Genomic DNA, 12,666 nt, shown 5'->3' with positions numbered 1-12,666 from the left:
CTCCTACAGACCACTATCCCTCTTCAACTTCGACAATAAAACATTGGCCAAAATTATTGCCACCTGGTTGTCACTGTTACTCAAGAAAATTATATTGCCTTTGCAATCAGGCTTCATTCCACCGCACTTACAGTCAGGCCCTTTTTTCGTTGTTGAATAGAATATCACTGGACGTTCTGGCTGCAGTAGCATTCTTGATGCCAAAAAAGCTTTCAACTCCCTTGATTGGCCTTTTTGCACGCTACGCTACGAAAGTTGGGGTTGCCACCCGGATTTACCTCCCTAATTAAACTCCTCTATTCTGAACCCTTGCCACGTATACGCGCCAATGGCAGTAGCAGCTGCTGTGTGGGCGGAGTGGCTGGGAGGGGATAGGGGGAAAGGAGGGGGGGGTCGGGCAAAATCAGGAAAAAACATACCTGACCGCTCTTCTTCTCTGAGTCCTCGCTGCAGCACAGGCTCTGAGGCTTCTCTACAGCTAATCCCAACGCTCTGCTCATGTGTGAAAGCAGTATCAGGATTGGCCTGAGGGCTGTGAATTTGCACTTTAAGAGAGACTTGGGAGCCTGTGCTTTGCTGTCCCCAACCTAGCAACACAGGTGGGTTGGAGACAGCTCAGTGCACATGACGGTTTGCCCGGCATGAGACGGCTGGGCAAACTGACATGCGCACTGATAGCAGTGACCACCACTCCCTCTCCTGACTGCCCCCACGATGTCCCCACCCCTGAGGCTAGAACTCGAAAAATGAAATGATAATAAACCTTTTCCAAGTTTTGAGGCTGGCAGGGGGGGTGACGCTCCTCCATGGAGGAGCCACCACTGGTCAATGGCTTCCTTACCACACCATTCGCATTTGCTCGTGGGACGAGGCAGGGCTGCCCACTCTCTCCATTACTATTTATAATCACTATGGACTCGCTGGTTCCGCATTTACAGGTGAAGAATCTCCATTGTGGCTTGCAGTTTTTAACTGGTCCGATGCTCCTGTGCCAATACGCCGACAATATTTTACTTTTTCTCCGCCACCCTGCGGATAATTTAGCTTCCATTGTGCTGATGTTTTTTGTTCCAGTTTTCTGTCTGGCTCACAAATAAACCTGGAGAAGACAGAACTATTCCCATTCATGGAGGCAACATCACCTGTGACGTACGAACTTCCACTACAGTGGTGCACCGATTCCGTCAAATATTTGGGCCTTCAAGTCCATCGGGCTAATTAGCAGGTTTTCCGATTTAACTATGGCCCAGTAGTCGACAGATTGATGACAAAGATCGAGGGCTGGATGTGCCACCCACTGTCGCTAGAAGGTCATGTTGCAATTATAAAAATGGTGGTTCGCTCTTGTTGTTCAAATCTTTTTCTCAATATGCCTGTCACCTTTGCCAATGCCTTTTTTGCCATGGTCCGGAGTCTGCTCCTATGATTAATCTGGCCGGGCCCTAGGTCCTGATTGGGGTGGGTTACTTTAATGCTCCACTATGAGCGGGGGGTTTGGCGTGCTACATCTGAAGCTTTACTATCTAGTGTCGCTGTGCCAGTATGCCCATCACTAGTACCACAACGATGCCCGACTGCTACGATAGCTCTGAGTATGACCAAGCGGAGAGGGTGCCATTTCGTGCCATCCTCCCTCACGAGATCCCTCAGGTTCCCAACAATATCCAGGCGCTTTCTTCCTCTTGCTGGGTGTGGCATAAACGCCTCCGAGTCTTAGATGGTTACCTGCTACTCTCTCCCTCCTTACCCATAGCTGATAACCCTTGTTTGCCTCCTGCATGAGAAACCCTTGTTAAAAAAACCCTGGCAGACACCCCTGGCAGGACATGCACTGAATACATTTGGAGATCTCGTTCCGCGTGGCCCAGTACTTTCCTATGCTGATGATGTACTTTTTGCAGTGGCTACCAGTAGAGACCATTTTGTACTGCGGTGCATGCTCAGTGCATTGCATGCACAGATCCCATCTTATCCCCTTGTCCCCCGGAATTCGACCCACTGCAGAAGAGAAAGACGACCCTGATGTGGGGCACTTGGTTTCCAAGCTTTATCACACCAACCTGGCCCTCCTCCCAACTGGGACGAGCGTCTTAGGGGAGCAGGGTCTGCACCGGCCACTGTCAGACCAGATACGGTACTGCTGCTGTCAGCAAGCGAAACTTGTTTCTCCCAATCGCAGACACAAGCTTATACATTTAAAATTTCTTAGGCTAAACTGAACCCTACCAGGTCTTCTCGCTGTCCTAAATGCCACCTTGAAGATGCCGATTTTGCGCTAATTGCTGGGCATGCACCCATATAGGGGGATTTTAGACTGAGGTTTTCACACAGCTCTCATTAATAATTGGGCCACTTTAGCTCCCGACCCGCTCCTGGCACTGTGAGGATATGTTCGTGATGAGCCTAAAGGGGTTCACATATTTACCACCTTGGCACTATTGCTGGTGAAGTGGAAAATTGCTTTTCATTGGAGCAGCAGGCGCTGTCCGATATTTAGGAGATGGATAACCAACTTTTCCTTTTGTGACCCTACCAGAAAAAATGTATTCTTCATTAGAGCAACCATCTGCCAGACCCAAAAATATATGGCAACTACAAGACTATTTACTGCAACAAGAACAGCCACAGTCAGAGGGCAAACCTACTGTACAATGATGTGTGCTTAGCAGACTCCACAGGGCAGGTGTGCCTGAAAACCAACAAGCCTATTATGATGTTTATGTCTTTGCTGCCTGGGGTTCCTCCCTAATTGTTTATTCCTTTTTAGGTCTCGGCTAGCGAAGGCTGCACTTGCGCAGTCTCGCTTGGCGAGATTTAAAGTTTTTAAGTAGTGGGGCTTGAACCCGCCCTCTTCTCCATTGGCTGGCTTCCTAAACGTAGGCCAGCCATTGGAGGAGAGGGGCGTCTGTCCATTTAAGCCCCGTCTTTTTCGGATTCGGGGGCGTGTTTTTTCGTTTCTTTCTGTCCTCTGGAATGTAAACATTCCAGCCAATGGGAAGAGGAGAGAAAGAAAAACACGCCCCCGAATCCGAAAATGACGCTGCGTTTCTCCGAGGCATTTCTGCTTGACCTTGGAGAAAGATGGTTACAAAGTCGGCGAGCTACCTTCGCACCACGGGTCACCCACTCTTGCCTTCGCCCTCACTCACCGTCAGGGTGTCGTCGATGAACAGCGGGATCTGTCGCTTCTCGAATGGGAACTCCTCCTCGCCGTCCCTGCAGGCTGCGACCAGGTGCGCCATCTCTCCTGCTTATTGCTGCAACTGCTGTTACTGCTGCTACTTCCAGCTCCCCCAGCTTCGGCCTGAAAACAGGACGGAACCAATCAGAACTGTCGTAAAAAACTGCTGCTCATCCGTTGGCAAGGTCCCTGCCTGGTTCACAGCACAATCTCCATCTTGGTACGGGAATACGTGTGGTTCCTGCGAGATCGCCTTCCGCGTTCCATGAAGACGAGTATTTGTTACGTAAGTGGCTCTGTGGCATCCATGATGCAACGGGAAAACGTACATAACGAAACAGCAGTGCTGTTGTGACGTGTCAGCAAAAAACACGGACTGTTATGTGAGTGGCTCAGCGAGTTGAACACAACACTCATCACCGAGGTAGTGGTGATGAAGGTCACGGGTAAGTGTTTCAGCAAGTCAACAGGCTCAGCCTTTAATCCTTTGTGAGATCCAGCCTGGGATAGAAACCACATGCTCGAAACACACATGTTTGCAATCGCACACGTGATGAGTCTGAGAATGTCGGAGAAGCTGGCGGAGGCGCACACCAGGCTCACACCAGGACGCTCGCATGAACTGTTGCACATGACACACTGGTGACTGGTATCAAGTAAGGCCTCCTCTCGACTGGTCAAAAAACACTCGACCGAAACAAGCCTTTGCAAAGTCAATAAGCCTAGCAAATTTGGAATTTTCCCTCTGGAATTAAAAGAATGCTTTCTGCATAAAATACATCTCTGAGACAAAGACTGTAATGTGAGATGGTTCCGTGCTTTTTTAAGATGCAAAACAGCCCCTCGTGCAAACCTGCCAACCGATGAATATTTTTCGCCCTGTCCTTGTACAAGAAGTCGTCGGTATGGCTTCGGCGAGGGGCGGGGCTACGGTGAGTGGGGCTTTGCACCCCTTGCTCTGCCCTAACAGCCACAGCTACTCTACCCCACAGCAAGCAGGGACTCCCCCAGCGCCAACTCCCATGTCTGGGAATACCAGTTACAAAGGCTAGCTCGCCATCTTGTTGCGGGGGGACCTGGTGTACCACTTGTCCGTCTTTCGCATCTGAGAACTCTTCTCACAGCACAACTGCTCCAGCGATGGGCCCACCTCTGCAGCCGGAACCCGGGACCCCGCAGGCCCTTCACGCACAGAGGCTTGCAACTATGTGACCAGGGCGAACATCCAGAGGCGCTTTGCCCACTGCGGATTGTCTGGGGACCCTCATCTGAGGACGTTGAAAGATGAGTTTCAGACTTGTAAAGTGCAAGGGGCCTGCCCTCTTATTGACAATCAGTACCACTCCGTGCAAGTCACGAACGTCGCCGTCGCCACCAGCTCTAGCGCAACAGCCACCAACAAGATCACTGTGATATTCAAGAGCTATCCTGGCTGTATTGAACAGAAGGTCTACCAAGCGTCCACGGGGGACCTTCTGCTGGCGTTCAACGATGGTGGCTCTATGCATGGGTGGCTCTGTCTGTGTGTGGGTAAGTCTGTGTGTGTGTAGGTGGCTCTGTGTGGGTGGCTCTATTTGTGTGTGGGTTGCTCTATGTGAATAGCTTTGTGTAGGTGGCTCTGTGTGGGTGGCTCTGTGAGTGTGGGTGGCTTTGTGTGTGTGGCTCTGTGTGTGGGTGCAAATGCAATAGGTCTCACATTTGAGAGAGATTAAGCTATTGACATTGTAAATAACAATGCCGTTTCTTTAAATGTTTTAAAAACAAAAACATAAACAAAAATAATGTCATGAGCAATGCCAATAGCTCTAACTATAACAATGCCGAGACCATTGCATTGTAAATGCTTGTTCTTTCAGTCTCCCTGTTGTGACCCGAATGCTTTGTAGTGTGTGCTATTATTAGTTAATGCATTTTCACTTGGACTGGCTGGTTCTTCCAATTATGTTACTTTCAATAAAGTACATGATTATTTCCCATGATTATGGGGTCTTGTATGTGATTTTGTGTATAAGTTTAAATGATACATTTAAAAAAAAAAAAGCTGCAAAGTGTTTTTCTTCCTTCATGCAAATCTATGCAACAAATTGCTGTTTTTTTTCTTTTTGAAGATAAAGATTGGGACGACATCAGGAAAATGCCAGAATATCCAACGCTTCAAAAGGATTTCAGAAGAACAACGTAAGTTGGTATACATTGTTACGTGGCGAAGGCCTCAAGTGAAGTTGAGTTAAGATCAGCTATGATTTCCTTCCAGGAACCAGGCTTGGTAAAGCCATTGTTTACAATAATCCTTCTGGGGGAAGGAAAAGAGCACCTAGTTTAATATACTATCCAAAAACATAAACCATATTATAATAATAATAATCCACATTTGTAAAGCGCGAACAATCACCCGTAAGGGTCTCTAGGCGCTGGGGGCCGTCGGGAAGATTAAGCAAGCTATTGCCCAGAGACACATGGTGCTGGGCTAATCTGCCACCGGTGCCAGGGATCGAACCGTGATCCCCAGATTCCAGAGGCAGTCGCCCTGGCCGCACGGCGCCACACCTCTTCCACAGAGGATCATGTAACAATGGATCATGTAAGCTACTCCTCATCGAGTGAATTAATGACACCAGCTATTCGTTACTGAGCCAGCCTTGGCATCACTGTACTAACCCTGTTGTAATAAACATTAATGAAACCCAGTACCTCTTTGTGGAGAAGATCAAGGAAATATACAGTATTGCAAAAGATATTAGTGGTGGGAGTTGGCACAAACAACTAGTGTGTAGGAAAGCCTCGAGCTGCCCGGATATCTTCAGGCTTGCTGAGTGATGAAACAGAGCAGAGGAAGGAGTTATGAGAAGACGAAAGTTACAGTTACAAGTATACAATAGTATTCCTCCTTTTGTTTTCTATTGAAAAAAGCATCTTGGGTCTCAGTTACAAGTGCCTCAATATTTTATGATCCTTACGTGAAGACTCATTTGCACAAGGATCCCAAATACAAGTGGTTTGAAATTTACCACAATTGGAAATTTCCGGATGTGATAAACTCTACGCCCCCTTCAGATAAATTTCAGCAGGGCAACCAGCCAGAATTCAGCAGGGTAAAAAGGTCTGGAAAATTCAGGACATGAGGATTTTGGTGCAGAAAGCACCAAGTTGGTGCTTAATTTGTAAACCAATAAGTGCCGGGTCTCTCGTCGGGAGGCCACTGCAGCTTGCACCACACAATGCCCCTTCCAGCTGGCAATGACAGTACAAACACAGCTACTAAACATCACACCCAGCTGTTGTGCTAATACCTAAATTAGCCAGACAGCGCCACCATGTAGCAGGCTGTCATAAGCCCTGTGCTGGCAATTAGGTGTTGGTGCTGAGCACCGTAAACCACCAGCTCAAATTAAGCACTGGCACCAACGCTTTATATTATGTCCCATTGTTAGAACTGGGATTCTCTAGTTGGCTGAGGTAGGTACCTTAGGCCAAATAGGGACCCTTGCTTCTAAGTCAGGGAAAGGAAGGACACCTTCTCAGATAGCCCCTGCTCACCCCCTCAGTAGCTTGGCACGAGCAGCCAGGCTTATCTTCAAGGCAAGTGTGTAAAGTATTTGCAACCCCGCTCTCAGTAACCCAATGATGACACCACAAATGGACTCAACACGAGTTTAATAAAAACAATGAAATGTTTATATAAAAAGATATACGATGAGACCACACTATAAAAATCCAACATATGCGTATTTGTAATATTTCACCTTGCCGGTTATTAGGCCAGCAAGCCCTTGTAGGTTCTTGCAGTATTAATGAGCAATTCTAGATGATCCTATGCAGTCCTAATGCAATGCAATGCAGTTCGTAATGCAAGAATCAGGCAATTCGTAATGTAAAAATAATGCAGTTTATTATGCAACAATCGGGCAGTTCTTAATGCCAAAATAATGCAATTCGTAATCCAACAATCCGACAGTTCGTTATGCAAAAATAATGCAATGCATAATGCAACAATCAGGCAGTTCGAAATGCAAAAATAATGCAATGTGTAATGCAAAAATCAGGCAGTTTGTAATGCTTAATGGAACAATAATATACTCTGGCACCGATCACGGTGTTCTGGACGATCTCTATGCCACTCTTACTGACTCGCGGTCAGCTTCTGTCAAAATATACCCCCAACACGGGAATGGTGGAAAACAACATGCAGCTTCACACTCTGGCCCCGGTACTGCCACTCCTTGACAAGTATGGGCCGCGATACGAGCTTGAGTGGAGGCTCGCGCTGCGAGAACGTGAAAGGCCGAGAGCGTTTCTCTCAGAGCCCGCACTCCACCCCAGGCGGCGACACACGCACGCACGCTCGCTGAGCATTACCTGGGGGATGCGACCTAACTCTTCGCTCCTCGCGACTTGGGCCTCTGATGCGACTTTGATGATTTTGGGCAGGTTCGGGCCGGCGCACAGCTCCTCTGGTGATGCTGGTCCGGGCTGATGGCAATGACGAAGGTCTCAGGCTGCAACAGGGCACACACAAACAGCGTTGCTGATACTCACTTGAGTTCTGGTTGCACACTATCACAGGGCAATCCTCACGAAGGTCTCAGGCTGCACGAAGCACACAGCGTTGCAGATACTCACTTGGACTCTGGGTGCACACGATCACAGGGCAATCCTCACGAAGGTCTCAGGCTGCAAAAAGCACACACACACATCGCCGCTGAGAGTCACTTGGACTCTGGGTGCACACGATCACAGGGCAAACCTCAACTTGGACTCTGGGTGTGCACGATCACGGGGCAATCCTCACGAAGGTCTCAGGCTGCACACGCACACTGCGTTGCTGAGACTCACTTGGATTCCGGGTGCACACGATCACAGGACAATCCTCATGAAGGTCTCAGGCTGCACAAAGCACACGCACACAGCGTCGCTGAGACTCACTTGGATTCCTGGTGCACATGATCACAGGGCAATTCTTACGAGGGTCTCAGACTGCAAAAAGTACACCCACACAGCATCGCTGAGACACACCTGGAAACTTTTGTGTTCCTGAGTTTCCACAACAGGGAGCCAGCTCTCCTTGGGCCCTTGGGGATAAGTTACTTCAGGACACAGCACACAGCAAAGTCCTTTCAAGCAGGGGGACACAGCACACAGCAAAGTCCCTTTAGCCTCTCCTTGGTTAAATCAGCAAACTGCAGGCCAGCCCCAGAACACACAGCAAGGGTCAGTCCTTTCCTTCAGTCTCTTCAGCTGTTTCTTCCTTGGCAGAGGTTCCTCTTGACCACAAAGTAGTTTTAATCCTTAACAGTCTTGAACGTTCAGGGGTTTCAGCTCTCATACCCTTGAATGTCTTTGAAGTCTTTGTGTTCAGGGGGGCACTGACCCCTGTTCAAACCAGTTCTGAGGGTCTCACTGCCAGTGACACCTTCTTCCTTTGATAGTGGGGGTCTGGATCCTTAATCACTCAGCAGGAGATGGAGCCATTGTTTTATGGCAGCAATCCAGGCCTCTTCACCTCCAGGGACTACTCCTCCCCCTACACTCCAGATGCAGGTCAGCCTGTTGCTGTCTCACCTCCTCCCCTGGGTCAAGGCATTCCCCAGACTCTATCGCTTTCAAATCCAGACAGTCAATCCATAACCAGGCAGAGACACACAGAAATGTTAGAGCACAAAAACCCAGCCACTTCTAAAAGAGTGGTTTCTAAACACACAATGCACAAACCACCTTCACAAAAAGATGTGTTATTAAATTGTAAGTTCAGGCACACTAAACTTCATCTCTCTATCTTAAGCCTATGGGAAAATAGGCTGGACACATATTACACTGCTTCCCCATTCTGTCCTATGGGCAAGATGGTCTTTCAACAGTGAAAAACGAAATAGCGAGTATTTCACTATCAGGACATGGTACACACCTCAGTACATGCCCTACCTTTCACATACACTGCACCCTGCCCAGGGGGGTACTTTGGACCAACCATAGGGGTGTCTGATATGCATAGAAAGGGAAGAGTAAGGCCTGGCAAGTGGGTGCACTTGTCAGGACAACATGGCAGTTTAACAAACTGCGCGCAGGCACTACAGTGGCAGGCTTGAGTTCTCTCTTTAGGGCTACTTGTGTGGGTGGCATAATTAGTGCTGCAGGCCAACTAGTAGCATTTGCATTACTAACCTTGGCACACATAGTGCACTTTACTAGGGACTTTACTAGTAAGGCAAACATACCCATCATGGACAACCAATTACCATTACACTTTACATAGGGAGCACTTGCACTTTGACACTGATCAGCAGTGGCAAAGTGCCCAAAGCATCTAAGTTGGCAACACCGTGACAGAAAAAGGTCTAGGGGGGAGGCAAAAAGTTTAGGGAACTTTAGCCAAAAAGGGCCAAATCTAGCATCCATTATGCAGGGAAAACTTGTGATAGCTACCTACTGCAGCTGAAAAAGGCGGAACATCGGAGTATTGGATTTTACCTGGTGGGATACCTATAGAAATACCCACCAGGGCACTCCAAATCGAGCCCTATGTGTTTCATGTCTATACCTGTGGCTCAATAGCTTGCTTTGATGTTATATGAGTTATTGGTTATACGCAACAGCATATTGTTTTTTTTTGTTTTTTGTTAAGAAAGCCGGGCTTACCAATGATAGAACATACATGCCAACATTTTAGAAGAGGAAAGCGGGAGATTTAAAAAAAATAATCAGGAGAATGTATTTCTCCCACTGACTTCTACTGAGGGCGAGGCCTTATTCTGCTCTATTGTCATGTATCAGAAAAGCAAAAATATATTTTTTTCCTTGCCTGTTAGGAGCATGGATAAAGAACTATATCATGCAGAGAAAGCATAACAAAAATGTTATGCATTGGCCTGCCGGAGCAAGTTACTGGCAGTGGATGCTTCGAGTTACACAAGACCAGTCCCTGTCGGTAGGATACATCGAGTCACTTAAGACCAGTCCCTGTCGGCAGACGCCTATCAAAGTATCGGGTTTCTGCATGCAGGAATTGGGATGCGGGAGACTAGCCGTGAAATCAGTAGTGTCCCGTCTGAATCTGGACGGTTGGCTTGTATGATAGAAGTAGTGCATTTTCATTAGCTTACTGAAGGCCTGTGGGTCTGCCTCGGCGCACATGTAGGGAAGGGGGGAGTTCCAGAGTCTGTGTTCCAGAAGAGCACTTTTGTATCTGCCTTTTGACTTGCAGTGTGTTCTGGGGATTTAGGGTAGATTTCAATCGGCTAAGAAGGAGTAACATAGTATTTGTATATTTATTAGGTGTTTAGGGTTTTTGTGTAAATACATTTGCAGGTAATTTAGAGACTCTTCAAAGTCAATTGATAGTTTGTGTTAGTTGGTAGTATTATTCCTTACCTATATTTTATCAATTACAGTTAACTCTTTGTGATGAAATGTGTTTAATAATTATATTTTTTTCAGATATGCTAATAGCAGCCTCATGAAATACATGGAGAAACACAAAGTCAAGCCTGACAGCAAAGTGTTCCTTTTGGTATGTGGATTCCAACAAGATTCATTCTGATGTATTTTCGTAATTAGGCCCTCACACTATCATAAGTTTTATTAAAACCTTCTCTTTAGGGTTTTGTTATATACTTGTGAAATGATTCTGTGTAAGACATTTATGAAAATAAAACAACACCACCAAATGCCAGATTTAATAACGTACTGTTAGGTCGCATGGTGATGACTTCATAATTTATTTTCAAGCATATTTTTCAGAAATAAACAGCGATGGCATAGTTTGGAAGACTGTGGTTTGGGACATCAATTTTGTGGTTGTTTCAAATAATACATTATAGATGCATCTTTTTTATTTTGGCAGGTGAACAAAAGTTTCATTAAGTACATACTAGTATTCATTTATTTATTTTTTACATATTCGCCTTTTCAGAGTTGTGTTTCAATATGCTTGACAGAGTGGAATGAAAAGGGTTTTAGGACTGATCCAGGGATTGCGCATGCTTAGAGGCCGCCTCATAGCTCTTGCATACTGTCGAGGGCTCGAGCGTAGTACTATCCGGGAACACATACATTGTGTAATCTTATATTTCACCGTGAGCATGGCTGGGTCGAGAGCTAAAAGTAGCTCTGGAAAATGTTTTAAGACTAACCCCACATAGCACCGAGTGAGTTTGCTATGCCAGCTAGCCTGACCCTCTGTAGGGTGCGGAGAGGAAGAATAGAATTGGGATGTTGACTGCTCAAAATGCGATTCTTTTTATGATACATTTTTTTCAAATATGTTCTCTGCAAACCCACAAGTTGTAGAGGGTATTTTGAACAGAAACTCGTGAAGTATTTCTAAACTTTGGGGTCTACCGCAGTACCGCTTCATTCGGACTCGTCAGGTTAGAAAGCAGGCAATCTTACTCTGTAGTCCCTGGGTTCACTATGTCCTTTCCTTTAGCCATAAACTGCGGAATGTCACTGCAGCCGGGTATTGATTAGGGGTGGGCGGAATTTGCGTAGTCGCGCTACGCAAAGTTCTGCGAAACGGCAACAAATCTCCACTAGCATGCAAAATTCCGCGAGCTCGTGGATTTGCTTGTGCCGCCGGAAGAATTGTTGTCTCCAGTGACCATGTGTGTCTGTAACTTTGCCACCGCGCCGAAAGGCGCCGGGGTTCCTTGAGTGAGCTGTCCACCATAGTGGGTAAAAAGCGGGAAGACGTTGCATACCGCTAGTGTATGTGGGGCGGGGCTTCTATGCGAGTTCACATGCCTCTTGTTCATAAAAGGTCAGAGACCAATCAGAGCAGCAGATGAGGAGAGAGAACCTCCTGGTCACAAGAATTACATGGGGATTGCGCTCGAGAAAGTCATGGATGCAAAGACCTCCATCAAGCATCACAGCTAATTTTTGACGGTAGATATGGGGAGAGAGCACACCTTTATAAAGGGTCAGAGCAGGATCTCAGCGGCAGACGAGGAGAAGGAACCTCCTGGTCACAGGAACTACACGCTCGTGAAAATCAAGGATGCAAAGACCTCCCTCAAGGACTACAGCTAACTTTTCAGGCTGGAAATGGGAAGAAGGCACGTCTGCTCAACCACGCTCACGAGTTCTACATGAGGATTGAGCTCGATAAAATCAAGGATGCAAAGACCTCCATCAAGGATTACAACTGTCTTTTCAGGGTGGAAATGGAGAGAAAGCACATCGGCTTAGCCACAACCTCACCCACAAATTTTTGGGCTGTTTAATGCATTACAGAACTTGAGCTTCAACTCGGGCACCTGCTTTATTTATTTCTTTAAGTGCTTCCTGTTGAGGTTTAATTTTTGTGACAGGAGCATCGTGCCAGAATGAATCCTGCCCTGCATATTTATCCAAGAAGATGCCACCTTTTTGTACAATAGCTCTACTCACCATGCCCACGAATTCCGCTACGCCGCGGATCACTGAATTTTCAGCAATTTCGCGTTCCGCGCGGAACGCAGAATTGCCGAAATTTTGCAAATTCCGCTAGC

General features: G+C 46.9%; 1 protein-coding gene across 4 annotated transcripts in view; it reads left to right on the top strand.

The window, feature by feature from the left end:
• The window catches only part of CDK19 (cyclin dependent kinase 19), a 1,761,913-nt gene that overhangs the window by 1,643,754 nt on the left and 105,493 nt on the right, over positions 1–12,666 (top strand). For all 4 annotated transcript variants that reach the window (XM_085612130.1, XM_085612131.1, XM_085612128.1 and 1 more), the window contains 2 exons: positions 5,290–5,359; positions 10,613–10,685. In XM_085612130.1, the coding sequence (XP_085468256.1) occupies positions 5,290–5,359; positions 10,613–10,685 (143 nt within the window). The remainder of the gene's footprint in view (positions 1–5,289; positions 5,360–10,612; positions 10,686–12,666) is intronic.

Source organism: Triturus cristatus, chromosome 6 (assembly GCF_964204655.1).
Source record: "Triturus cristatus chromosome 6, aTriCri1.1, whole genome shotgun sequence".
NCBI classification, from domain to species: Eukaryota; Metazoa; Chordata; class Amphibia; order Caudata; family Salamandridae; genus Triturus; species Triturus cristatus.
The sequence above is the reverse complement of the archived record's forward strand: the minus strand, read 5'-3'. Positions and strand labels throughout refer to the sequence as shown.